This window comes from Dipodascopsis tothii (genome assembly GCF_038497935.1).
Source record: "Dipodascopsis tothii strain CBS 759.85 unplaced genomic scaffold V1510scaffold_1, whole genome shotgun sequence".
In the NCBI taxonomy this organism is placed as follows: Eukaryota; Fungi; Ascomycota; class Lipomycetes; order Lipomycetales; family Lipomycetaceae; genus Neoaidaea; species Neoaidaea tothii.
The window spans coordinates 447,359-473,165 of record NW_027117985.1 but is presented as its reverse complement, the minus strand read 5'-3'; the positions used below and the strand labels follow the sequence as shown (position 1 = coordinate 473,165).

Below are 25,807 nucleotides of genomic sequence, written 5' to 3'. Positions count from 1 at the left end.
ACGCAACGGGTGATGGACCGCAACGGGTGATGGACCCCGTGGTGAACTGTTAGGCACTTTGGCACTTTGTGCTTCCACCGTTTTTAATTCGCTGACTCGGGTACGGCGTGGAGAAAATTTTTTTTGCGTCAGGTGTGGAATAAGCAAATACCAATTAACGACATTTTGTTACGGCATTCCATTTACATCCACAAGTAGACAGCGTTGAACCCATTGTGCTATTTTGCAGCAATGCCATGCAGTAGTCACGCTGCTGTTGCCCTAACCACTGTCTAGTCGCTGTGCATCAAAAAAATTTTCCTCCCATCATATTCTGGTGAATTTTTTTTAATCTTTTATCCTTTTTCTTTTCCCTTTTTTTTTTTTAAAGTCGATTTTGTGTAAGTACTTGTTTGCTCTGAGGTTTACCGACGATGCATTTTTTTTCACGTGGCAAGAGCTGGAGATTTGTTTGATCTCAAGTTATGAGCGATTCGACAAGCTGGCGACCGCCGGAGGTTGTAATCAGCCGTGAAATGTGATAAAATGACTGCTAACACTGGTAGTTAAGGATAAAAAATGGCTACTAGTTCCGTGGTCCTGAATGAGCTCTTCTCCAAGCTCTCTATTGCATCCACCCCCGAGGACAGAGACGCTGCTGCTACCAGTTTTGCCAGCCTGATTAGCGGTCCCGTCGAAGAGCATGACGCACCTGTTGAGATCATCAACAAGCTGAAGGCTGCCCTCAACAACAAGAAAGATGCTGTTGCTCGCCAGAACGCCCTGGCTGCCATCCAGGCCATTGCTCTGAAGGGATACTCGGCCACGATCGAGGCTTATATCGTTAGCCTACTGCCGTCGATTCTCGACAAGGCGGCTGACAAGATCATTCCCGTCAAGGCCCTGGCTGAGCCTACGGCCATCGCTGTTGCTAAGGCTATCAACCCTAACTCGGTCAAGTTTATCCTCCCAATCCTGTCGCAGGTTGTCTCCACTGCTACCAAGTGGCCGGAGAAGGTTGCTGCTCTGAACACCATCGTTGCTGTCGTTGAGGTTGCTCCCGGCCAGATTTCACTTAGAATGCCCGAGCTCATTCCCCTGTTGTCTGAGGCTATGTGGGACACTAAGGCTGATGTGAAGCGTGCCGCTCGTAACGCTATGATCAAGGCCACGGAGACCATCCAGAACAAGGATATCGAGAAGTTCATTCCCTCCCTCATCGAGTGTATTGCCAAGCCTACTGAGGTTCCTGAGACAGTGCATCTGCTTGGTGCCACGACTTTCGTTCAGGAAGTTACCTCTGGTACTCTGTCCATTATGGTTCCATTACTCTCGCGTGGTTTGGCTGAGCGTGACACGACCATTAAGCGTAAGTCGGCTGTCATTATCGACAATATGTGCAAGCTTGTCGACGACCCTCAAATTGTTGCTCCTTTCCTTTCCAAGCTTATGCCTGGTCTTAAGGCGAACCACGAGAACATTGCCGACCCGGAGGCTCGTGACGTTACTCTGCGTGCGCTCAACACCCTTATCCGTGTCGGTGATGTCGTTGACGGCAAAATCCCCGAGATTTCTACAGCTGGTGACACTGCCGTCTGCCTTGCTACGCTCAAGAGTCTGCTCAAGGACCAGAAGGTCGCGCCGAAGTTTGAACCTGTGCTGGAATATGTCGCTGCCACCGCTGGTAACTTTGTCGACGAGAAGAACAATGAGTCGATCTCATGGACCGAGTCGATTCTGCCATTCCTCACGATCTTTCTTCATGAGGCGCCTGCGAAGGAGTTGATCGAGACATATCGTAAGCAGTCGATTGCGAACATTCCGGGTGGCTCTGCTGAGGTCGAAGAAGAGGAGGAAGGCGAGGATCTTTGTAACTGTGAGTTTTCGCTCGCTTACGGTGCGAAGATCTTGCTCAACCGTACTGCTCTTCGTCTGAAGCGTGGTCGTCGTTACGGTCTTTGCGGCCCTAACGGCTCCGGAAAGTCTACTCTGATGCGTGCTATCGCCAACGGCCAGGTTGACGGTTTCCCGACTCAGGAGGAGTGCAAGACTGTCTATGTTGAGCACGACATTGACGGTACCCATGCTGACACGTCGGTTGTTGACTTCGTCGCCTCGGACCCCGATGTTGTACTGTCCTCCAAGGATGAGGCTGTGAAGGCCCTGACGGATGTTGGATTTTCCGCTGAGATGATCGCCAAGCCTATCTCTGCTCTGTCTGGCGGTTGGAAGATGAAGCTGGCTCTCGCGCGCGCGGTTCTCAAGAAGGCGGACATTCTTCTGCTCGATGAGCCCACCAACCACCTGGACACTGTCAACGTGGCCTGGCTGGAAAACTACCTGATTACTTGCGGTGTTACTTCGATTATTGTTTCCCATGATTCGGGATTCCTTGACCATGTCGTTGAGTTCATCATTCACTACGAACGTTTCAAGCTGAAGAAGTACAAGGGTAACCTTTCCGAGTTTGTCAAGAAGGTCCCATCCGCGAAGTCGTACTATGAACTTGGTGCTTCGGAGATGGAATTCACCTTCCCCGAACCTGGTTTCCTTGAGGGTGTCAAGACGAAGCAGAAGGCTATCGTCAAGGTGTCGAACATGTCGTTCCAGTACCCTGGTACCAGTAAGCCGCAGATTCAGGGAATCAACTTTCAGTGCTCGCTGTCTTCGCGTATTGCCGTTATTGGACCCAATGGTGCCGGAAAATCAACACTTATCAACGTTCTTACCGGTGAGCTACTGCCCACTACGGGCGAGGTCTATGTGCACGAGAACTGCCGCATTGCCTACATTAAGCAGCATGCTTTCGCTCACATCGACAACCACCTCGACTCAACTCCCTCCGAGTACATCCAGTGGCGTTTCCAGACTGGCGAGGACCGTGAGACCATGGACCGTGCCAACCGTATCATCACTGAGTCTGACGAGGAGGCGATGAACCATATTTATAAGATCGAGGGCACTCCTCGTCGTGTCGTCGCTGTCCACTCTCGCAGAAAGTTTAAGAACACCTACGAATACGAGTGTTCTTTCACCCTTGGTGAGAACATCGGAATGAAGAATGAGCGCTGGGTTCCTATGTTGACTGCGGACAATGCCTGGATTCCCCGCAACGAGCTCATCGCTACCCATGCTAAAATGGTGGCTGAGGTTGATATGAAGGAGGCGCTTGCTTCTGGTCAGTTCCGTCCGCTCACCCGCAAAGAGATTGAGTCTCACTGCGCTATGCTGGGACTTGACGCTGAGCTTGTCTCTCACTCGCGGATCCGCGGTCTTTCTGGAGGACAGAAGGTGAAGCTTGTGCTGGCTGCCTGCACTTGGCAGCGTCCTCACCTTATCGTTCTCGACGAGCCTACCAACTATCTTGACAGAGATTCTCTGGGTGCTCTCTCCAAGGCCCTGAAGACTTTCGCTGGCGGCATTGTTATCATCACGCACTCGGCTGAGTTCACGAAAGATCTGACTGAGGAAGTGTGGGCTGTTCTTGATGGTAAGATGACTCCCTCTGGTCACAACTGGGTCCAGGGTCAGGGATCCGGTCCACGCTTGGATTCAAAGGAGGGCGAAGAGGAAGACAAGTTCGACGCCATGGGCAACAAGATTGAGACTGCGAAGAAAGCAAAGAAGCTCTCGGCAGCTGAGTTGCGTAAGAAGAAGAAGGAGAGAATGGCCAAGAAGAAGAAATTGGGCGATGCTTATGTTTCGTCTGACGACGAGTTCTAAGCGATTGGTTTTTTTCCAAACTGCCAGATTTTTTTGTAATTTTCGTTTATTGTCTTTTCTGTTAGCTTTTGCTTAATCTCAAATTAGATGAACGTCTTATTGGAATCAGAAGCAAAATGTCCTGAGTGATAAAAGTTTCCATAATGTAATCTGATAGTGGGCTATAGAGCAATCAATACATGACTAAATATCTATTATACCAATTAGCCCATACCAATAAGTCATTCAATAATTGCGTAATGTGAATCGGTACCAAAAAGTATTGCATAAGGTGAATCGAAATTGTGAATCGAAATCCAGCGTTAAAGAGCATCACAGGAGGCTCGAACCCCAACATTGAGTTCAAGTTAGAGTCTTAGCTCTACCGGTTGGGCCAGCAAGGCAAATTTCAAAGCAGACAAGTTAAAATCACCCACTAAGTATTGAATACTTAATTTCATACTACGATAGGGTAATACCCACGGCAAAGAAATCTACAAACGGAAGATGTTTACGATGTAAGCTTGCTAAAAGACCTCAGATGCTGAATTTATGTAGCCTTCAGTTCATTACATGCGGTTTTCCAGTTGAGAGCTACATATCCTAACTTTCCAACGATTAATATCATCAGCGTCCTACTCGCAGATACTGGAGTTCACAACAGGTATAGCAAAGATCGTATATCAGTTAATTCGATCTTTGGATTGCGCCTTCCGTACTTTTTTAATCCGAACACGACGATAGACCAGATCCACTTACGGTAGATGACCTGTCCGGCCTATGCTTTGCAAGCGGTGGCGGAGGACTAGAAGTTTGAGATGGGGTCTTTATCTCCACAATCAACACCATCTCCGGGCCACTCGCCTCTCCATTCTCTAGAGGTGACCCCGCCGAGAGAGGCTTCTGCAGGACATTCCGCCTCTTCTACGCCTCTCGACGGTACATCACTGGGCTTGGTATCCGATAGCGCATCCAACGGAGCGACGACAGCCAGTCCAGGTGGACAATCAAGACAACGGCCGAATAGTATTTCTGGGAATCTTCAGCGTGCCTGTACTCAATGCCAGCGCCATAAGATTAAATGTATAAATGATTCTCGCACCGGACCTTGTGTTCGCTGTAAGAAAAAAGGACTATTGTGCACTATCACTCCTCGGAAAAAACGGGTTTCCAAGAAACTGACGAACACACTGTCGCTACCAACGCTGTCAGCAAATTCTCATCTTGGCCCGGTACCAGCCGCGGTACCTGTAACAAAACAGGCAACGCATACTGACGCACAATGTGAGTCCGCAAGCCAATCGGATACTGCCGATGCACCCTACTTTTCGGCTTACGCAAATGGTCCTACACCTTCATGGCTGAATATGCGTGGTGCCGAGCCATTGGTCGCTCCGCGACCTTTTTACTCAGGATTTCCTATAGAGGAGAGTACTGCTCAGACAACCATCGGAAGTTGCGAATATTACATGGTCTATATGTCGCTATCGCTCGTCTGTCCAGATATATTTATGCGCGTTGTGGATTCCAACAAGCGACCAGCAGGAATCTCATCAGGTTATAAAATGTTGCGTAATGATCCTGTCGAGCCAATCTTCGCCTTTTCATTTCCAAACGACATGGTCACCAACAGGTCATTCAGCAGCTTTGATCCTTCGGCAGTGAGACGGGTACTGGAATGGAAGAGAAGATATGGAGAAGAGCTCACTGAAATGTATTTGACAGGATATTAAGAAAGCTTGGCTGACGTTTTAGATACTTTGGACTGTTAAATCCCATGAACCCAATCGTGCATCGACGTCATTTCATGGAAGCTTATAGACAAGATAAGGAGAGCACGCCTCTACTCTTGGCGGTATTTGCCATCACCGTGGGTTACTGCCCATCGATCCCATTAAAAGACAGGGCGGTATTGCAGCGTGAATTTACCAATCATTTCTTTAGCGCTTTCGGGAGTAAGATAATTTATCCGTCTCTCGATACCGTTCAAGCTTTGGTTTTGATTTGTGAATGTTTGAATGACAGAGGGGTGCTCATGCCTCATGGCTCGGCGGTGTCTGCAGCAATTGAGTTGAGATTACATATTGACTGTTCTGATTGGAAAATTCCCTTATGGGAACGGACACTACGGAAATCTATATGGCGCTCAATCTGTATACGAGACAGTTGGATTATCGTGCGTTTTCTCGGCCTACCAAAAATCATGAAAGACTATTGTGATGCCCCAATTCCAACTGCCGAAGAACTTTACGAGCTCGTGGTAGGTCCTGGCAGGTCAGCATCTGATGTCACCTGGCTAGCACTTGGAGGACCGAAAAACTCGAGAAGTGGTACGTTTGATATTCCATTGGAATCATGTCTACAGTCATTTGTCGGTATAGCGGAGCTATCAGATCTTCTTCAAGAAGTATATCTGATGTTTTTCTTAAAGAAAGGTCAAAAATTTATAAGGGAGCATACCTTGGCAGCCATCGAAATTGCCAATACACTTGACATCAAAGTTCAACAAATTGTTGGCGGCTGGGAGCAAAGATACGGTCCAGAATTCTCCAATGAGGCTACAGTATATTGTCGATTATTTGCCTCATTTATCAGACTGACCATCCATTCATCATTTTTGTATCACCGCCACAGCAGTATGTCTGTTCATCATTATACACACGAAGGGTACAGAACGTTTTTTGCGTCAACTCGTGAGTTCATAGCGCTACTCGAGAAGCTTCAAGGCCTGAAGTCAGGATCTTACTGGCCGGTCTGGATGAATCATGTTCTTTTCTTCGAAAGTTTCATTCTGTTCGATATATGTATTTATGTGATCGGTAAGAGTACGCTACCTGTCGGTTCCAACGGCAAAAAACGTGACTACATGGCGATGACAGGAGAGGGCACTCAATCTGTTCGAAGAGATGCCGTTCCAGAGCCAGAGCGGGTAGGATCAGCAGCAGGACTGGACCAGGTTTTAAGAAACAATCTACGGTCAGTACCGTCAGCTCTTGGAGACATGCGAGACAGTAATGGGAAGTTCTCGAAGCAATTACATGACGAAGATGAAGACGATAATGACGAAAATGTGGACAGCAGTAATGAAAAAACATCCAGCTCGCGCCATCAAGACGGGATTTACGGCGAAAACATCACTCCACAAGCCGGTCCTGAGAAACGTGATTTACCAAAATTTGAGACTTCGAAGGCTTTAGTGGTGCTTTTGGATATCTTCAACAAAAACCAATTCGGGTTCGAAGTCATGTGCTACTGCAAACAGATACTTTCGACCATGTCTCTGATTTCAGATCTGTCGGTCAAGGCAAAGCAAAACTTCCGAACCTTGCTGTGGATTAGCAAGTCATTTGGCTTGTTTGACTTGTTCTGCTTTGATCTACAGTTGCACAGCATATTCCTGTCTCCGTATTCGTTCTCTCGTTCGTTTTTACGGGCCAGCAAAGAGATCGAGGAAGCTGTTTGCACGGATAAATCGCTGAATGAGATGCTGGCCTTTGCCGCCCAGTTTACCCGTCCACAGCCTATGCAACGACCATCTGGATCTAGCTCGATCTTACAAGGAGCGCGCCATAATTCTTTTCTACAGCAGCCAATGGCTTCAGACAGTCGAAAGGGTGTCGCCGAGCAGGGAAAAATGGGCAGTTTTCCAACGGCTCCACCACATGCTGGTGGCGCCGGCAGAGACACTCGCGTGACTGGTAGCTTAGAGATACCCTCCGTCCACGACCGCACCCCAGGTCTGGCTACCGAGTTGAATAGTCTCATGCCGTCTATTGTCTCATCCTCTGAGGGACAAACCGATATCGCGTGGTCTTCGGGCAGGAACAGTGGAATTTTACCTCCGATGTATCACATGCCGAACACCACGGGAGTGGCATTGAAACAGTTTTTCAATGCAGGACAATCTCCTTACGGGGCAGATTCAGGACAGTCCAGCCATCGGGATCATGTCAACATGCCATTTTCGCAAGGTCCAGCAAATATGCCTCTCAATGGCGGATCAACACCCGATTTATCCGGACAAATGAGTACAAGTGAATCCGGCCTATATCATGTAGCCATTCCCCCTCAGTCCATTCATCACAGTCACGCACCTACCCTACCTGCCTACAATGCTAGCAATGCAGCAGATTATGAACCAATCCAGAATTTGAGCCAAAGTGATACCGAATTACCAGCCGCAGGCGACGTCCCTGGGACTCCGGCACATGCAAGGCAGTCTGTGTATAGTGGGCAAGCAGAGGACAGTACCGACGGTGGCGTCTTCGAAGAGTTTTTCAGCAACTTTTCAGCAAATTTTTTTGAAGGTCTCACCGAATTTCATCGAGACTTCATTCTGTAATTATATCTAGTGTATAGCACGTTTTGATTTATGGTGGATTTGTGCGTTCAGGATTAGGATTGTATCTATAGGTAAGACGCGCTGTTACAAATGTGCTACTGGCAGTACGAATGAATATCGTAATTCTCTAATGCAGCCCAACCTTCGCTCAGGCGCTTCCAGCCAAGCACTATTGTGTTGCGAAACCGAGCACGGCTACTATTGAATGTTTGATTTCACTACAAGGTCAGGGCGCAACGCGTAGAATGCGTAATGTCATCAATTGTCTGCCTTCAAAAGATAATAAATAGAGAAAGAAGAGATTATGCAGGATGCAGTAATGCGCATCTGTTTGTGGAAGCTGGCCAGTGGTGGGACCTCTGTCGTTGTTTAAAGGTCTTCTACCGCTGCGCCTTCGGTATGGGAGATTCGTTCGGTCGTGTTACGGGGGTGTTGGGTAACACAGGGCGTACAGCAATCCAGCCGACTGTAGCTTGACTGTTACGCGTTTGTTCTTACATAAGGTATAAAATCTAAAGTGTACTAGGAACGGTCTCTACGAAAGTGTCTCGGACCTGGACTGAGTCCGAGAACGAAGGCGCCGAGTCCGCTATGGCAAGCTGGCATTCCACTAGCTACTAGATCCTGAACAGAAGCTCTTACCTCAGTCCCATGCAGGTGACGCTTGAAAGCCTGTATTTGTTTAGCTCCGTTGTTAAGCGGGTTTATCTCATCAACCCTTAGCGAATAGATCCACCTACATCGCGCTCCATGAGTACGACCGCCACCGGACGCAAAGCTAGGTGCTAGCTAGCATAACAGGAGGACAACGTACATTCCCTGTTCCATCAAATGCCGCCCCCGCTGTTATCACGGCAAAACCATCGGACCCCTACGGACGAACAAACGTTCAATCATGTCGTCTGGGCTAACTTTAAGTGTAGTAAATATTTTTATTACTTCTCATCCTCCTACTATCAAATCACATGTCCGTCGTCTCGTATCTCATATCCAAGCCGAACTGGTCAAACACAAAGCCCTAGGAGCTGACGTTGACCGGCCTGAATTTATTACCATAAACATGAACATAATTAGTACAATAACCAGTACACAAATCCCCCTGCCCCAAATCCCACAGCCAAACGTGATGTAAACAAAAAAGTAACAGTTAATGCCGATGGTTTTCTGCAGACGCACTGCGGTGCCGATAAGCAGTCGAGTTAACAATCTGAGAAATGAAATGCCCCCAATTGAGCTGAAGTACACAATTGTAACGGAAGTGTAAATCCTTCAAACCTGATACGAAGTCTCCTTGGACAAAGCGCCCATAGACTCAAAGTCCGTCGCGGAGTCCTGATCATAGTTGCGCCTATCAAGTGCAGCCATGGCCTCGCTGATAGACGAGTAGAACGCAGGCACTCCGTCTTCGTAGGTTACAAGCTTAACCATGCCCGAGCGGTAAAAAAGGTCGCGAACGTGCCGTTTAGCCGTTAGACGTGAGAAATAGATCAGCTGTCCCTTAGTCTTGTAGTCACGGACAATCTCGAGCAGAGCCTGGATGGCTGAGGTATCGCAGTCGGTCATGCCCTCGAGATCCATAATGATACTGCCATTCTTGTCGCTCTCGCGGGTGCGCGGCTGCGAGGGGTGTACATTAAGGGTGCCGTACTTCTCGAGACGCTTGAGTCGAGTCTTCAGCTCACCGCAGTTCGAGAACGTCATTGGTTCGGCGATCTTCACGACAAGGCAGTGATCGATCTGCTCAACCGAGAAGTTACTCTCAAGATCAACATCCTTGTCGGTCTTTTCTTGCAAGACTGGATTATCGATCGACGTGATTTCGTTCGTGCCGGGAACGCGGCCAAGGATCTGGATACGCTGGCGAGTGGCGTGGCGCAGAACCTGGAAGATGTTGATGACAATTCCGATGAGAATTCCCATCTTCAGCGAGACAACAGCGCCGATGATCAAGATGAGAACAATCATTCCGATATCCTTAAAGGCCTTAATCTTGTAGTAGAATGCAAGCGCAGCTGGTGTCTCCTCAACCATGGCCAAACACACAATCGACAGAACGGAGCCCAGAATTGCGTTCGGCAGGTAGTAAAGTAGGGGCATGAGGAAGAACAACACGATGATCGACACCACACCGAAGACCATGGATGAGACCTGAGAGGTCGCGCCACAAAGCTTGTTCGCCTTCGAGCGACCGTATCCGCCATAGACAGGAAGCGAGAACATGAAAGTTCCAACCAGGTTAGAAACACCCAGAGCAAACATCTCTCTGTTGCCCGACACATTGGTCTCGTAGTCGCTGTCGGCAAAAGACTTAGCGACGATGGCAGACTGGTAGAAACCAAGGACAGTAACAAGAATACCTCCCGAGAGGATTTCCTTGAATTTGTCGAAGGTACTGGCCGTCAACGGCGAGCGTAGCTCAATAGAGCCAACATCCACCGCGCCAAGGACCTCGAGGCCCTGGTTGTCCCACTTGAGAGCGAATGAAATCGCGGTAGAGCAAATGACAACAAGAAGGATGTCAGGAACATATGCGAGCCAGCGCATCTGGTGGACATGCATCTGCTTGAAATACTTGAAAAATACCATGAAGATCAGACTAGGAAAAAAGACCATGGCCGTCAGGAAGTGTGTGTTTCCGAGGTTGCGGAAGATAAATCCAAGCTTGCCGACAGCGGTCAACTGGCCAACATTCTCCATGCGTCCGAGGGCTGACAGACCGAGGCCGATAATGAGCTGGTCGACAAAGATGATGCAGCCGGCAGCCGAGATGAAACCTCGGAGGAACGACTTAGACAAAATCGAGTCGAGGAAACCCAGGCGGAGGAACGACGCCAAGATAAGCGAGATCGCGCCAATGAACGAGATCAGAGCAACATAGATGATGGCGTCCATGGGGTCTCGGTCGGGACCATAAATGAAAGGCGAAATAGTCTCTCCGACGATGAAAGAGATCGCCGGTTCAGGACCGGTCACCATGATGGGGACAGAGCCGAGGACGGAATATACGAGCTGGGGAAACGCGAAGCCGATGAGACCATACTTTGCTGGCACATGGCACAGGTTCAGCGCGTATGAGATACTGAGCGGCAAGTTGAAGGACGCCACGGAAAGACCAGCGATGAGGTCGCCTGGCAGAGCTGAGAGCTTGTAGTGCGGCATCCAGGTCAGCAGAGGCACGTAGTAGAACGCCAGGTTCTTCGCCTGGTAAAGGACATAGTCCCGCGTGTACTTTGGGGCGCCATCACCAGTGGGCGCTGCGCCGTCGGTCTCGATCGCGCCGTACTCTGAGTTGCGGGGCGCGCCAAGCAGTGTGGTAGACACCGGTACGGGCGCGTCCTCCAGGCCGGTGTACTTCTCGTTAACGGACACGGCAGCAGAATCAGCTCCGATGACAGTGGCATCCTCGCCCGTGGTCGAGCGCGAAAGCGGGGCCGTGGTGGGTAGGGCCGAGGGCGACAGCCGCGCCGAGATCGCGTTGGACATGCGCTGACGGAAGGATCCTAGCGAAAAGGCCGACGACGACGCGGCCGAGTGAACCGACGCCGAGTCCGGCAGCAGACTCGAGCTCTCGTTGGGCGACATGATCGATGTGTGCGTGAGCGGATCAAAGACGAGGCTTCGGACAGCTGTGGGGAGCGTGGCCGTAGGCGCGACGGGGCTTATATTGCTGCGCGTGGGTCTTTAGCCGCCTGCGGCGGGCTGTCTTATTCAGCTGCCATCGTGGTCTGGCTAGCGGCGGTGCTATCTACCCGGTGGGCTCGTATTGGCGTTGTGGGCTGGTCGGAAGATGCGAACGGGCGGGTCACCGTATCGGACCTGGGTCCACGAGCCGGCGCACCCGATAAGGACATGGTGTGTGGCTGCATTCCGGGCTAACTGCCATTACCCGGCCGTCCAGCTAACGTGTCTAACGGTCGGCGGCCTAGGCCATGGGTTACCGCGCCAGGCTCGGTTGGGCGGCCGGTGTTACCGGCCGCCGTGCCGCTGGGCGGACTCAGTCCACCGTGCTGCATGGACCCGGTCCAGGGAGTCTGGCGTCTGCTGCGCGCGTGCGGGCCAGGTCCCCGCGGGGCTGAGCCGCTTGATGTGCGGCTCTGTCCCCGCACTGGCGACGCCACCCCGCCGCCGCCCGCCAGCTGGAAATCCCGGCGGGCCCGGCGGCCACGTACGCGCCGGCGACGTCGATCTCTCGTCGTTGCCGCGGCCCGGACCCCGTACCTGCCAGCCGCAGCTGAGCCGGACGCGTCCGTACCCGCCAGCACCGTCCGGTCCCACCCTCGTCCGCGCCAGCAGCAGGCCACAGCCCGGCCTGTGGCCGTACCCCGCTGTAGTCGTCGGCGGCTGCTGCTCGTCTAAACGTAGTGGTGTGGGCAACGACCCCAGCGGCTCATCGCAGAATTTTGTAGATAAAACCCAAGCGCTCATCCCACCCTACCGCATACGACCATCGTCTACGCAGCTCGACAGGCCCGAACAAGGTGAGTTCAAGCGCGGGCGGGGCCGACGCCCGGCGCCGAGTGTCATCGGCCCGAGAAGTCGGTGGTTGGCATGATCGCGGCGGCGGCAGCGACGCCGATCTCGCGTAGTGGCCAGCGCAGACTGACGGCCAGATGACCACAGGACTGCCGGCAAACTGGGAAGTCAAGCAGTCGCGCTCGCACAATATTCCCTACTACTTTAATACGGCGACTCGCGAGTCGTCGTGGGAGCCGCCGGCGGGCACGAACGCCGACGAATTGAAGACGTACATGGCCGCGTTCCATTCTCAGGCCGGCGGCAACGGCGCGGCCTCTCTGATTTCCTCCATGATTGGCGACGGTCGGGCAGGCGCGCAGAAGATCCGGGCGAGCCACCTGCTGGTGAAGCACTCCGGATCGCGTCGGCCTTCGTCGTGGAAGGAGAAAGAAATCACGCGGTCCAAGGACGAGGCCCGCGCGATTCTTGAGAAGCTCGAGACGACCATCAAGTCCGGCCAGGCCTCGCTGGCCGACCTGGCGCTGACCGAGTCGGACTGCTCGTCGGCGCGCAAGGGCGGCGACCTGTAAGTACGAGCGCAGCACGAGCTGATGGCAGCGGTTTCTTCGGCCGGGGAGAGATGCAGAAGGAGTTTGAGGACGTTGCCTTCGATTTACAGCCGGGTCAGATCTCGGGCATTGTTGAGAGCGGCAGCGGTCTGCACCTGATCCAGCGGACAGCTTAATACATTTGTTGACGACGAGGGAAGGCACGGAGAACTCTGCGGCGCAGGCGGTGCAGGCGATGCAGGCAGCGCAGGCGGCTGGTTACGTCGGCAACGAGGTCGGCGCCGGCAGCCGACGTGCCCGCTGCACTGCTGCGCCACGAGACTGTACCGTTGGCTGGTGCCGTCAGCCACTCGCGTGTGCCCATTGTAGACCCTGGCGCTGGCCGCAGCCATGCCCACACACCGGCGCAGTTCGACCTAGGGGCGCGGCTGTCTTGGGTTGCAAAGAACGACGCTGCTTGGGGCCTGGCGCGTCTCACGGCCTGCTTGGCCGGCCAAGGCCCGGGCCAAGGCCGCCATCAGACGAGCCTGTCCAGACGAACGCAGCTGCGCCAGCTGTATACACGCACACTCGTAGACCCCGTCAGACGGCCGCGGCTGGCCGCGGCTGGCCGCGGCGCGCCGCACGAGCCGAGCCGGTCTATCACGTGCTGTTGAGTGTCGCGGCAGTATGTGCAGGCACGTCATTGACGCCAGGGCGGCGCGGGCAGCATAGCGCCAGGCCAGAAGCGAGTCAGTGGTACAACTAAACGCGGCCAAGGGATCTGGAGGCCGCCAGTGACAGCCAGAGGCGGCCAGGGTGGCCAGAGAGGGGCCGGCGAGTAAGCCAAGACTAGCTAGGGCGGTCTAGTGCAGACTACGAGGGTGGACGGTCTGTCGAGAGGGGGGCTGCGCGCCGGCCCGGGCGGGCAAAGCGGTGCCCACGTACGGGACGCTTGGCCGGCGACCGGTGCCACCGGCCGCTGGCCGGCAACCCGACTGATGGCGGGCTGGCGGCGGGCTAGCGGCCAGCCGGCACGTTCCACGCGCTGGCGTGGAGATAAAGCGGACTGGGACTGGCGCGGGCGCGGGTGCGGTGGCGTGGCAGTGGCGTGGCGCCAGGCGGGCCGGGACGCCGCTGGCGCGGCCGCGCCAGCTCAGGCAGGCCGCGCCAGCACGCGGCGGAAGGCCAGCCAGACGCACGTCGGCACGCGCGCCAGACCAGAGCGGCAACATCGTACCGGTACGAGCGATAGCGGACAATACGGGTGGCAGCGCACAAGGCGTAAAAGACAGGCGTTAAGATACAATACAGACAAATGCATGTGCTAGGCAAAGCGCACGCTCGGACGGTCCTTCTCCAGGCCGTCGCGGTCAGGGAAGCGCGCGGACTGGTCGAGCGGCGGGGTATTGTGGGGAGGCTCGGTGGGGAGGTAACGGTGGTCGTAGCGGCGGCCGGCGGCGATCTTCATGAGCAGCACGTCCTTGAGCGCGGCGCGCCAGGCGCTGTCCTTCCAGTTCTCCGCGAGCGCGGTCGGCGCGAGGTCGTAGACGTCAGCCAGGTCGAGGTAGCGGGTGTTCGGATAGTCCGGGAGGCCAAACATGAGCGAGGCGCGGTCGGACTTGTCGGCATTGAAGCGGGCCGGACGGCCGTAGAGGCCAAAGACGTCAAACGTCGGAATCAGGAAGCGGATAAGGGTCTCAAAGCCGGCGACGCCAGGGTGGATATCGGGCATGACAAAGATGAAGCCTGTGCGCGGGCCGCTCTCGTCGACCGTGATCGTGCCTTCTATCTTGAGCAGCGTCGACTGGTCGATCAGCACCGACGACTCGGGGTAGACCGCGTAGACGGCCTGGGCTGCCGAGATGGTCGCCAGCGGCGGCTGCTTCTTCTGCTTCGCCCGCTGGGACTCGTAGAACTTGATGTGGCCCGACTTGTTCTCCTTGCGCTTCTTGTAGCCTGCCGGGGTCACGACGGCCCAGCAGCGTGTCCAGGGCATGCCGGTGCCGAAGCGCACGACGACCTGCTCCTGGTGCTTGAACTGAGTCTCCTCCAGGATCTGGCGAATGCCGTGCAGCCGCGCACCCTTGCCGGCGAGCAGCGCACCCGTGTAGGCCTCGTTCAGAGCCAGGCCCTCGAACAGCGCCAGGCGCAGCGCAGCCGCCCAGAGCAGCAGTACCTCGCGAGCGCCAAACTGCAGCAGAAACCGGTTCTTGTACGTCGTCGACAACGCGAGTACGTTTGAGATCGGGGCCACGCCCGGTGACGACGACGGCACCGAGTCCATCACCCGGAACGACGCGTCCGCCACGTTGATGTACGTTGGCGTCGGCGCCATTGCCGGGTTAAACGCACCATCCGGGCCGAGCGCTCCGTCGAGCTCCCATATCGACAGCACGCTCCCCACCAACTGGCCATAGACCTCGACCCACACGCGGTTGCTCACGGGCTTGCCATCTGCCGTCAGCGCTGTGCGCGCACACACACATACCCGAGTCCAGGTCCTTGAGAAACACAAAATAGCCCTCGTAGTAGCATCGGTTTTGCTGAGCCACGATCAGCGCGATGATGGCCGCCAGCTCTTGCGGAAGCGCCGGGTCTTTCTTGACGACATCGTCGTCCTCTTCGTGGGCCGTGGCCTGCACATACTGTGTCACCGACGACGACCGGGCGGGCCGGACGGCGGCCGCGGCCGGCGCTGGCCGCTCAGTCCACGTTTCGGCTCCGGCCGCCTCCGCCACTGGTAGCCCGAGCGGCGAGTTGATTGAGAAGATCGATGACGAGCGCGAGCGCGTGCGCGCGCGCGAGAACGACATGCCGGGTGCCGCTTGCGGTTCGATACGAGATGCGCCGGCGCGGCCCGACCTTTTGTATCGCCGCGCCGCTCGCTGACATAAGCGCCACGCCGCCCTGACTCAACGGCCAGCCCAGCTTACCTAACCGGCCCGCCGTTGCCTAGCCCGCCGTTCGGCCCGCGCTAGCCGCACCGGGCGCGCGACCACCCCGGGCCGAACGTTAATCTCGCTCGGGCTACGTACTCGCTGTCCTGAGCCGTACTGGTACCGCGCTACCGCTCCGCCCCCCCCTGCCCACCTTACCCGGCCCGTTCGTCTATTAATAGACGTTGCCACGGCAACCTCGTCACCGTCACATCGTCACGGCGCCCATGCCTGTCACGGTGGCCAGGCACAAAATCACAGCCGTGCCCGGAGGACCGAACCGCACGAACGTATGCGGCACGCGACTGCCGGGACGGGCGTGCCACGCGCTGGCACTCGTAGACGCACAGTACGCATCGCGTCCGCTGCGCGACGCGCACTCCGCGCGCAGCACTCGCGGTGGCGGCAAGCTGTCGGGTCGGGGCGCACCCCGGGCTCGGCGCGCCACGCTACAGGCCGGCGTGCGTCCCCGGCGCCGCGTTGCACCGGAATGGCGCACCAGCTCACCCGCCGTCGGCTGCGCGAGCCAGGAACCTTCGCTCTGAGGGCTGGCTGCTGGGGCTTGACAGCGAACGCCCCGCGGGCTGACGTGACATACGGCTGGCTGCGCGCCGCACGTGCGGCTAGAGCGCGCATGTCCGACGCGCGGCTGGGCGCCAATGTTACGCTAGCGCTCTTCTGTGCGCTAGGCTGCCTGCGGATGTCCGCCGGCATGGCGGCCGCATTGGGCCAAGTCGTGAAGTGGCGCGCCGCTTAAGGTGCGCCTACGGCACACTGTTCCACAAGTGCCGCGGCCACGACGGATCGTCTGGCCGCTGATCGGCCAGGGCGAAATGCCGCGGCGATCTGCTCCCCAGCGGCGCGCCGCGTGCGCCCACCGGCAGCGGGCTGCCTCGGGCGGACCGTCGCGCCGACCGCCCTGCGTTGACCAGAGCCGCCCGGCGTTGACCAGAGCCACCGTCGGGGGTCTCTGCACGCAGGAGTAAGGAGGCTCTCGCAGGCTGCAGCCAGCCCAGGGCCCGACGCCCTGGGCTGGTCTCTCGGGACCTCTGGCCGCTCGCCCGAGAGGGCGCGATGCCGACCGCGCGCCAAGTGTCCACGCTGCCGACGTCAGACGCGTCTGGACCTCCGACCGCGCGCGCCGGCCCACGCTGCCGGCCTTGCCGCGGCTGCCGCGGCGTTGGGAGACCGGCACCCTGAGCCGCACAGCACGCAGCTGCACAGAAAGCAGTCACGTCATGCAATCTGCAACACGGGGGCGACGCCGGCCCCCTGAGCCGCTGTCAGCCGCCCGCATGTTGGCCACCGGCTCGTATCGAACGCCCGGCCGATACGGATAGCCTGCGCGGCGGCGTGGCTGTCTGCGCCGGCAGTTTGTATATCGGGCGCGGTGGCTTCCAGACACCGGCCGCGTCCTAGCGACTAGCCGCAGCTCACGGAAGGTAGCAAAGGCCGCGGCTCGCTCGGCAACGCCCGGCGGGGGTACTCCTTGCTGGCACCCAGCCGGCCCCAGCCGCCGGGCCTCACCAGCGCTGCCCCTGCCGCCCGGCCCGTCCCAGACGTCGCAGGCCGCGCAGGCCAAGCCGGCCGCGCGGGCCGGCACGCGGTCGGCGCCGGCCGCGCGCCGACGCGCAATCGCCCCACTGGCTGACGCTGGGCGCCAGGGGCCTGCAGAGTGCAGTGGCCAGTGCGGCGCATGCACTAGCCGCAGCGCCACTGCGGCTTACGTCGTTGCCACGCATGCGCCGCGTACCTCTACCGACAGGTACGACAGGTACGGCCACGTAGACTGTCTGATCAGCGGCCGTGCCGGCACGGCCCGGGGGCGCGATCGGGGTCCCGCTGCGACTAGCGAGATGCGCGCAGGGGCCGTCAGACTGACGTCGATGATCTACCGGTCCGCGCCAGGCGAACGCGACGACCCGCAGATCCGAGCCTGCAGTATTTGCCAGCGGCGGCGTGGCCTGGGCAGTGCGGCGATGCGGCGGTGCAAGGCCCGCCGCCGGCAAGCCTCGCGCGGTCGGCTCCGGTCAGTCCGGATCAGCCTCGCGCCAGCCTCGCCGGCGCTGCTTTGCGCCACACCAGCAGCTGCCCGCCGGCGATCGGCGCGATCGCCAAGCCGGTTGGCACCCGCCGCCAGCCGTCTCGGCAGCCGCCGCCAGCACGACTCAATTGCTTCGAGCCGGTATGCTACGTCGCAGCGTTTTCCACCGTCGCAGCGGCCGCCGGCGCAGCCCTCTCGCGCCTTGCGTAGCCGCACAACCAGCGCCCCGCGCGTCCTCACCGTAGTCCGGTCCAATGTACAGCAAGTCTATTTCTTGTTCTTCTTCTTTTTCGAGTCGGTCGACGCCGTGCTCGTGTCCGACACCGAGGCGTCCGGCTCCGGGCGGCACGCGGCAATGCGCGCGCGCAGGCGCTCGTTCTGGACGATCTCCGCCGCCGAGCCAAACAACAGCTGGGCCCAGCCGGGCTTCAGGGCATTAGCCTCCTGGGCACACTCCATTATCTCGGCGTCCATGAGCTTCTCGGCGAGCGTGAAGCGCGTCCACTGCTCGTCGCCCACAGTGCCCTTTTGGTGGAGCTCCAGCAGGGCCGGCTTGGCCTCCTGCAGCACGATGATCCGGCGGATGTTCTCAGCCGCCCGGCGGATGAGCGCGGCTTTGACGACCTTGTCGGGCACGGGTCGGTCGCGTGCCAGCGCCTTGACGGCGAGGTGGATTGCCTTTGCGTCCGAGGGCCCGAACCAGGGCTCGAGCGCGGCCAGCCGCTGGACGCGGCGCTTGCGATACACGGACGAGAACAGGATCAGAGAGCCGAGCAGGATCCCGAGGTACGCGATGGGCGCGTACACCGATATCTGGGCCATCTTTGGAGCGAGCGGCGGCCGTAGAGGATACGTCGCGCAGAGCCGGTGAAGGACGAGAGCGCGCCGCACGGCGTGTCGCGCGCCGGGACGTTTGCGGCATATACGAGACGCCACGCCGCGCTTGTGTCTTCCTTATCCTTCCACGCCCGCCACGCGCCGGCGGCGCGGAGATCCAGGCATCGTCGTGCTACAGAATCGACAGAGCGCCGAAAGAATGGTGAGTTAGCGGGTTTGGGCGCAGCTGACGGCAGATCATCCGTCTACGCACCAAGGACGGGCAGCTGCGCGCGAGCGCGCGGCCGGAGGACGACTTCGCGGTCGTGGCCGAGGAGCTCGTGCGGCAGGTGCCCGACATCGTGGCCGACTCGGTCGTGGTATCAGACCAGCCGGGCGCCGGCGGGCGGCCGCTGGCAGAGCTGCTCGGCCGTACCGTCGGCGAGCTCGGGATCGGGTACGTGGACACGCGGGCGTGCTGACGGCAGCCACGGCGACATGCTGTTTGTGACATACGAGACCGCGACCGGCGGCGTGGCTACGCCGCCGGCCGCGGCGTCCGCGCCGGCAGCCATCCGGCTCAACGGAAAGGCGGTGCCGGCCGAGGCACTGGCGCCCACCGCGCCCGCCGGCGGCGCGCCGTGGGAGACGGCCGTGCAGGATGCCGTCGACGTCACGCTCGACCAGCAGGACGGCAAGATCGTCCGGTCGCGCGACAACAAGATGTGCAAGCACACGGCCAAGGGCATGTGTGACTACTGCATGCCGCTCGAGCCGTGGGACCCGGCGTACCTCAAGGAACGCGGCATCAAGCACGCGTCATTCCACGCGCACCTGCGCAAGCTAAACACGGCCGCCAACCGGCCCGAGAATCGCGCGTCGTTTATTCCGCCACTGTCCGAGGCCGACTACGGGGTCACCACGCGTTGTCCGGGTGGCCACGCCCCGTGGCCGGAAGGCATCTGCAGCAAGTGCCAGCCGTCGGCCATCACGCTGCAGCAGCAGCCGTTCCGCATGGTCGACCACGCCGAATTCGCCAGCGCCGATGTCGTCAACGACTTCATTAACCACTGGCGCCGTACAGGTAACCAGGCCATTGGCTACCTCTACGGCCGGTACGAACCCTACGCCGAGGTTCCGCTCGGCATCAAGGCCGTCATTGAGGCCATTCACGAGCCTCCCCAGGTAGCTGCGCCCGACGGCGTCCAGCTCACGTTGCCCTGGGAGTCCGAAGCCGACGTCGACGCGGCTGCTGCCGGTGCCGGCCTGCGCCGCGTCGGCGTCATCTTCACCGACTTGACTGACGCCGGCGCCGGCGACGGCTCGGTTGTCTGTCGCCGCCACGTCGACTCGTACTTTCTGTCGTCACTCGAGATCTGCTTTGCTGCTGCGCTCCAGAACCAGCACCCGAACCCATCTCGGTGGAGTGACACCGGCCGCTTCTCGAGTAAGTTCATCACCTGCGTGGTCTCGGGCAACCCGGACGGCCAGATCGAGATCTCAGCCTATCAAGTCTCAAACTCGGCCGAGGCCATGGTCCGCGCCGGGATCATCGAGCCCTCGGTCTCGCCCGAGCTTATGCTTGTCAAAGAGCCGTCCTCGACGCTCTACGTGCCCGAGGTCTTCTTCACACGTGTGAACGAGTACAAGGTTGCTGTCCAGGAGAACGCCAAGCCTGTGTTTCCGGTTGAGTACCTGCTTGTCACGCTTTCGCATGGATTTCCGGCATCATGATCTAGACAATTGCATTTGCACAAGATATCTGACGTAGCGGCATATCTCAGACGTGGGCGGCTACTCTGTTGGATATGCTGGTGCGATGGAGGAGGTGCGGTGGCGTCTGTATGCGACACTGCGTGCCACCGCGTGCGGCTCATCACGGTGTTGCGGAGATTCGTAGACCCCGGAATCGCTCCGACGGCGCCTGTCAACTCCATCGAGGGCAGTTCTCTTGTGAGCAGACGCGGGGCCGAAGCTTTCGGGCGGCTATATGCCGCACCGAATGCGATGCGTAGATCTGGTCCCTGCGCCTCGATCGAGCCGTCGCCAGTGACTCGGATCGGGCATCATCTGTGGCGGCTATATGCCGCACGTCATGCGGCTCATCATGTTGACTCGCCTGCGCCGCCTGCGCCACACGCCGTGCCTCGCTAAATTCGTCGCGGTCTCCCACCGCTCCCTATGGCCATCACCTACCGCAGCTACCGGCCGGCCGCCGCGGACGGCCCCGCACCTCTCGCCGTCCCCGCAGTTCCTGCCGACGCCGACAGCGTCACGGCCGTCGCGGCCGCGCTCGGCAGCGTCGGCGCGGCTGTCGTGGCCGCCCGCACCGACGTCGACGAGAGCGACCTCAACGCGATCGTCGAGCTCGTCTCGACCGATCTCTCGGAGCCGTACGGCATCTACGTCTACCGGTACTTCATCTATCAATGGCCCGAGATCTGCTTCCTGGCGTCGGACGGGGACGACATCGTCGGCACTATCGTCTGTCGACTAGACCAGCATCGCGGTGTCAAGTCGCGCGGCTACATCGCCATGCTGGCCGTCCGCACAAGTCACCGTGGACATGGCATCGCCACACGGCTCGTGCAGATGGCGCTCGAGCGGATGATCGCGCTCGGCGCGGACGAAGTAGCGCTCGAGGCCGAGGTCACGAACGCTACCGCGCTCCGGCTGTACGAGAACATGGGCTTCCTGCGCAGCAAGCGGCTGCATCGGTACTATCTTAACGAGAACGACGCCTTCCGGCTGATCCTACCGGTCAAGACGGCCAGCACAATCAAGCACAGCGTACTCGCCGCGCGCGCGTAGACGAAAAACGTGTATTACTACCGAACCTGTACGAATGCCAAACCGAATAAATCTACATGACCCGAAACTCCTAGCACGCCCCTCCCTACTCGTCGAGCTTGGGCGCCAGGAAAAAGCGCAGGTAGCCGCTCGTCATGGGGTACTCGACCAGCATCGGCCGCTCGTCGACCATCTTGAGCGTAACCTGGTTCGACAGGCCGGTGGCCTTGCAGAAGTTGAGCAGGTACTTGGTCGACAGCGTCAGCGACACAGGCTCGCTCAGGTCGATGATCGTCGACAGCTCGGGCTTATCCATGTTGTTGGACGACCGCAGCGTGACCGCGCCCGTGCCAATGTCACCCTCGCACGAGAACTTAACGCCGTCCTTGGACGCCTCGATCGTGAGCGACTCCGAGATCTGCTGCATGTCACGGCAGATGCGCTGGAACTCGGCCGACGGCATCGTGATCGTCACCGAGAAGTCCGTCTCGGGGATGCCGAGGTGCTCCTGGTCGATGTCCATCAGCTTCAGCGCGTACTCCGACATCCGGTCCTGCTGCGTGTTCTCGAACCGGATCGTGAGCGAGTCCGGCGAGTCGTCCGCCTCGAGCGTGAGCACGTCCTCGTTGGCGCCGCACCGCAGGATCTTCGTCAGCGAGTTGAGGTTGATTCCCAGCGTGATGTTGCGGTCGCACCGGTACTCCGAGAACCCCTCCGCGCTCAGCAGCAGCGACACCAGCGAGACGTGCGACGAGTCCATCGCCTGCAGTGCCAGACCGTTCTCCGAGCAGTCGATGTTGCAGTCCTGCACCAGCTCACGGGCCGCGTCCACCACCTTCTTGAACAGAGCCGCCTGTTCCAGCTTGCCCTCCAGCATCTGTCTGTCAGCGTGCTCGCGCCTTCCCGCAAGGGCGTGCTCAGTCAGATACTATCTAGCAAATATGTTTTCCGTTCATAGATAATCACGAACAATGTATCCAAAAAGTTCATCATTCGAGCCGCCCCTGCCTCGATCCACCCGACTTACTGTTCAAAACCTATTCAAAATCCAGGTGCTTTTCAATTGCGATCGCCAAAGCCGTGCTTGCGATCGATGCTCCGTAGTCGATGGCTCTGTGCGCGTGCAGAGTGTGTAGGGGAAAAGAAGGAGAACGGGGATCGCGCGCACTTTAAACAAATTTTTCTGTGGTGGTGGACGCCATTTCTAGTGGACTGCCAGTGGACGCACCACTGAGCGTGACTGGTCGTCCACTAATGCAATTTAACCCGACGCGACGTGACGCGCCTCGACGCGTTTTCTCGTACCCCACCTGCGGGTTCGCGTCACGACCGCGACGACGCGTTTGGCTGCTGCCCCGATCCGCACCGCCACAGGCGTCGGATAGCCAGCCGTTCTTGGATAGGGCTGGACGCGTGTGTGGTCACCCCAAACGTCGACGACACCGACGTCCAGCCCCGTGTGCACGCCCTGGCCGCGCAGGTGCAACAGACTATCGAGCAGACGGTGCAACAAGGCGGTGTCTGGCCGCTACGGCATTTGGACTGTCGCCCTGTCCTACGTATCCATTGCTCGACCGCTGCGCCCTGCGGCTGGTAGCTCCAGAGCCTGCGAGTGGCTCATTGCAGCTGCAGCTTCGGTTACGTGTATGCACGATTTCTGTGAATAAGCAACTTCTCGCTACGCGATGCCCATGTCTCATGAGCGAACCTTCTAGATCGTAGCAGTGTCTACCGTTGGTTTACAGTCCCCGAAACATGTTCAAGGTCTGCTACTACTACAGTCGCTTTAGTAGCGCTTAGGACGCTCAAAGGCGTAGGCTTGTAATAAACGATCGCGATTATGTATATTATGCAAAATGTTGTCTAAGAAGACTTGCCAAAGCCGCCGGTTGAGCCAAAGCCATTGGCACCGCGGGCGGTGTCGTCGAGCGTCTCGACGGCGACGACCTCTGGGGTCATGATGCGCTCGAGGACGAGCTGGGCTATGCGGTCGCCCTGCTTGACTGGGGTCAGAAAGTTCTAGCAGCAGCGTACCCTCAAAGTCGACGTCTGAAAGGTTGAACAGCAGGATTCCCAGGTGGCCGCGGTAGTCCGCGTCGATGACACCTGCACCGGTGGTGATGCCGTGCTTGACAGCTGCGGTCAGCGCGCGCACGTGTCCGCGACCTACCAAGCCCGCTGCGCGGAGCCACGCGACCGTATGTGCCCTCCGGGATGGCCAGGGCAATGTCGGTCTTGACGACAGCCTGACCGCGGCCCTTGATGACGAGGTCTTCGGAGCTGAGGTCAGCAGGACCCCGCCAGCACATACCTATAGATGTCGTAGCCGGCAGCGAGGGCCGATCCTCGCGTGGGAACCTTGCCCTTGTCGGAGAGCAGCTTGATCTGCAGCACAGGCTCAGCGGCCGCGGCCGAGATCTTGCGCTTCTTGGCTTCGATTGAGTCGTCGAACGTGGTCTCAGTCATTGTGCGGTGGAAGATGTGCGAATGGAAGACGGGTGTACGGACAATCCGGGGACACCGCCGCAAGAGGGCGGCCATGGTACTTAAGTAGGCGGCTGCGGCGCGGCGGACGTCGCGCTGGACGCGGCGCGTCGTGAACGGCAGGGTTTGTGACTGGGTCACATTCAATTTGGGCGAGTCCGGACTAGCGCATGCGCGGCCTCGCAACAGCCCGTGCCCTGCGCACGGCGCGGGTCGGCGCCGGGTACCAACGACCCGCAGGCCCTGTTTCGGGTGGGGTCGGGCTGCCGGCGCGTCCGGCTGCGCGGCGTGCATGCGCCACAGACGCGTCGCGTTGTCTGGCACCGGACCTGGCCGGACCGGGACCGGACCAGGAGAGGACCCGCTAGCTGGCAATGGAAAAAGTGTTGCTAGAAATACAATGGCAAAAATTTTGGGTCGTCGCCCCGGTCCCTGTCTGGTGTCTCCGCGCGGCAGACCGGCGGCGACACAGTCATGCATGTAGAGACGGCTATAGCAAGCCGCCAGGCGTGTTTGTCATGAGCTCGCTCGCCTGGTCGGACGGGTTCCGTTCGCGCAAAAAGACCTGAGCGTCCGCGTAGCCGGACTTCAGATACTCCTTGAGCAGACCCAGCGGCCGCTCGTCCATGGTGAGGGTGCGCTCGTGGCCGCCGTAGTAGAGCACGAGCACAAACTGTCGCCAGTCGGCGTTCACGCGGTGGCCGCGGACGACGTCCGGCAGGATCTGCGAGCACGGCGCGTCCGTCTGTAGTGCAAAGTTACGGATCAGCTCGGACTTGGGTCCGTCCGTCGGCGTCGAGGTGTTTGTCAGCCGCGCAATCGGCTTCTCGGACGGCGTGTGGCCCGAGGCGTGGCCGTGGCCAAAGCCGGACGTCGACTGCGGCGCCACGTACGCCGACTGTGCGCGCTCGGACGCTCCCCGCGGCGGCGGGCCGAGCACAAACTTCTTGTAGGACTGCGCGCGTGCCAGGCCAGGTGCGGCCGGCGGCGCCGCCGGCGGCGCGGTCGGCAGCGCCGCAGAGCCTCGGTAGGACGGGTGCCGCACCGACGACGGCACGCCCGACAGCGGCGCGCTCTGCCGCGGCGCGTACACGCCCGAGCTGCGCACGCTGGCCGCAGACGCGCCCGCCGCCGGCGGCGACATGGCCGGAGACGACGTCGCGTGGACTTCCGGCAACGGTTCAAACTCCTTAACGAACTTGAACAGCGGCATGACGTCCTCGCGCAGCCGCGCGTAGCTTTCCTGCAGCCGCTTGATCTCCTGCTCGGCCTGTGTGATGCGCTGGTCGCGCTCCTCCAGGTTGCGGGCCATGATCTGCATGCTGATGGGGCCCTCTAGGCCGTCATCGATCGCTGGACGGTCAGCGCACGTCACCCGCCGACTTACGTAGCGGCGGAACCCACTGGCCGGGCTCGATCGGCACGCCCTGCGCGATCTTGATGTTGTAGACGCTCTTGAGGATCTGCAGCCGGTGTCCGACGGCCACCACGCCGAGCTCCTTGAGCGACTCGTGGTCCAGGTGCACCAGCACATCGCCGCTGATGTCGTTTTCTGTCGTCAGCGCGCTCGTCCGCCGCCGTACCTGAGAACGATGGCTCGTATTGTCGCAGGCCGAGCCGTATCAGCCAGTTGCTGACGTCTGCCGTCGTCCAGTCGACGACCGTGACCGCGCCATCCACGAACGTGTTCGCCGTGGGCGACACGGCG

At 58.7% G+C, this 25,807-nt stretch overlaps 11 protein-coding genes across 11 annotated transcripts; 5 read left to right on the top strand and 6 right to left on the bottom strand.

Annotated features, from left to right (window-relative positions):
• The first annotated feature begins 330 nt into the window (after positions 1–330).
• Positions 331–3,899, top strand: V1510DRAFT_409294 (armadillo-type protein). The gene is made up of 2 exons (XM_066932562.1): positions 331–497; positions 546–3,899. Exon 2 carries the CDS (start codon positions 559–561, stop codon positions 3,700–3,702), a length of 3,144 nt encoding a protein of 1,047 aa, XP_066791817.1. The 5' UTR covers positions 331–497; positions 546–558; the 3' UTR covers positions 3,703–3,899.
• A 600-nt stretch (positions 3,900–4,499) lies between these two features.
• Positions 4,500–7,048, top strand: V1510DRAFT_359020 (uncharacterized protein; the record flags this gene model as incomplete). The annotated part of the gene is made up of 3 exons (XM_066930955.1): positions 4,500–5,395; positions 5,437–6,577; positions 6,839–7,048. Coding segments are annotated over 3 exons (2,247 nt in total), but the record flags the coding sequence as incomplete, so codon positions are not given.
• A 1,887-nt stretch (positions 7,049–8,935) lies between these two features.
• V1510DRAFT_409284 (sulfate transporter family-domain-containing protein) lies at positions 8,936–12,059 on the bottom strand. Its single transcript, XM_066932561.1, has 2 exons — positions 12,016–12,059; positions 8,936–11,983 (listed from the first exon to the last, which is right to left on the bottom strand). The coding sequence occupies exon 2, from the start codon at positions 11,603–11,605 to the stop codon at positions 9,293–9,295; it is 2,313 nt and encodes a 770-aa protein (XP_066791815.1). The 5' UTR covers positions 11,606–11,983; positions 12,016–12,059; the 3' UTR covers positions 8,936–9,292.
• A 371-nt stretch (positions 12,060–12,430) lies between these two features.
• V1510DRAFT_409282 (peptidyl-prolyl cis-trans isomerase) lies at positions 12,431–13,246 on the top strand. The gene is made up of 3 exons (XM_066932560.1): positions 12,431–12,501; positions 12,634–13,064; positions 13,097–13,246. Exons 2-3 carry the CDS (start codon positions 12,634–12,636, stop codon positions 13,221–13,223), a joined length of 558 nt encoding a protein of 185 aa, XP_066791814.1. The 5' UTR covers positions 12,431–12,501; the 3' UTR covers positions 13,224–13,246.
• A 1,058-nt stretch (positions 13,247–14,304) lies between these two features.
• Positions 14,305–15,923, bottom strand: V1510DRAFT_409277 (uncharacterized protein). The gene is made up of 2 exons (XM_066932559.1): positions 15,518–15,923; positions 14,305–15,483 (listed from the first exon to the last, which is right to left on the bottom strand). The coding sequence occupies exons 1-2, from the start codon at positions 15,840–15,842 to the stop codon at positions 14,354–14,356; spliced, it is 1,455 nt and encodes a 484-aa protein (XP_066791813.1). The 5' UTR covers positions 15,843–15,923; the 3' UTR covers positions 14,305–14,353.
• Positions 15,924–18,164: 2,241 nt separating this feature from the next.
• Positions 18,165–18,873, bottom strand: V1510DRAFT_409276 (translocation protein sec66). The gene has a single exon (XM_066932558.1). It carries the CDS (start codon positions 18,829–18,831, stop codon positions 18,277–18,279), a length of 555 nt encoding a protein of 184 aa, XP_066791812.1. The 5' UTR covers positions 18,832–18,873; the 3' UTR covers positions 18,165–18,276.
• A 110-nt stretch (positions 18,874–18,983) lies between these two features.
• V1510DRAFT_409271 (NPL4 family-domain-containing protein) lies at positions 18,984–20,598 on the top strand. Its single transcript, XM_066932557.1, has 3 exons — positions 18,984–19,048; positions 19,083–19,282; positions 19,314–20,598. Exons 1-3 carry the CDS (start codon positions 19,046–19,048, stop codon positions 20,557–20,559), a joined length of 1,449 nt encoding a protein of 482 aa, XP_066791811.1. The 5' UTR covers positions 18,984–19,045; the 3' UTR covers positions 20,560–20,598.
• Positions 20,599–21,016: 418 nt separating this feature from the next.
• On the top strand, positions 21,017–21,703 carry V1510DRAFT_409269 (GAG protein N-acetyltransferase). The gene has a single exon (XM_066932556.1). The coding sequence runs from the start codon at positions 21,361–21,363 to the stop codon at positions 21,634–21,636; it is 276 nt and encodes a 91-aa protein (XP_066791810.1). The 5' UTR covers positions 21,017–21,360; the 3' UTR covers positions 21,637–21,703.
• On the bottom strand, positions 21,547–22,977 carry V1510DRAFT_3637 (proliferating cell nuclear antigen, N-terminal domain-containing protein). The gene is made up of 2 exons (XM_066931150.1): positions 22,643–22,977; positions 21,547–22,547 (listed from the first exon to the last, which is right to left on the bottom strand). Exon 2 carries the CDS (start codon positions 22,490–22,492, stop codon positions 21,722–21,724), a length of 771 nt encoding a protein of 256 aa, XP_066791809.1. The 5' UTR covers positions 22,493–22,547; positions 22,643–22,977; the 3' UTR covers positions 21,547–21,721.
• Positions 22,978–23,478: 501 nt separating this feature from the next.
• Positions 23,479–24,081, bottom strand: V1510DRAFT_424502 (dutp pyrophosphatase; the record flags this gene model as incomplete). Its single annotated transcript, XM_066935096.1, has 4 exons — positions 23,479–23,618; positions 23,650–23,751; positions 23,786–23,895; positions 23,927–24,081. 4 exons carry the CDS (start codon positions 24,079–24,081, stop codon positions 23,479–23,481), a joined length of 507 nt encoding a protein of 168 aa, XP_066791808.1.
• A 508-nt stretch (positions 24,082–24,589) lies between these two features.
• V1510DRAFT_349375 (uncharacterized protein) lies at positions 24,590–25,761 on the bottom strand (the record flags this gene model as incomplete). Its single annotated transcript, XM_066930847.1, has 3 exons — positions 24,590–25,452; positions 25,475–25,651; positions 25,683–25,761. Coding segments are annotated over 3 exons (1,119 nt in total), but the record flags the coding sequence as incomplete, so codon positions are not given.
• Between the last annotated feature and the right edge of the window lie 46 nt (positions 25,762–25,807).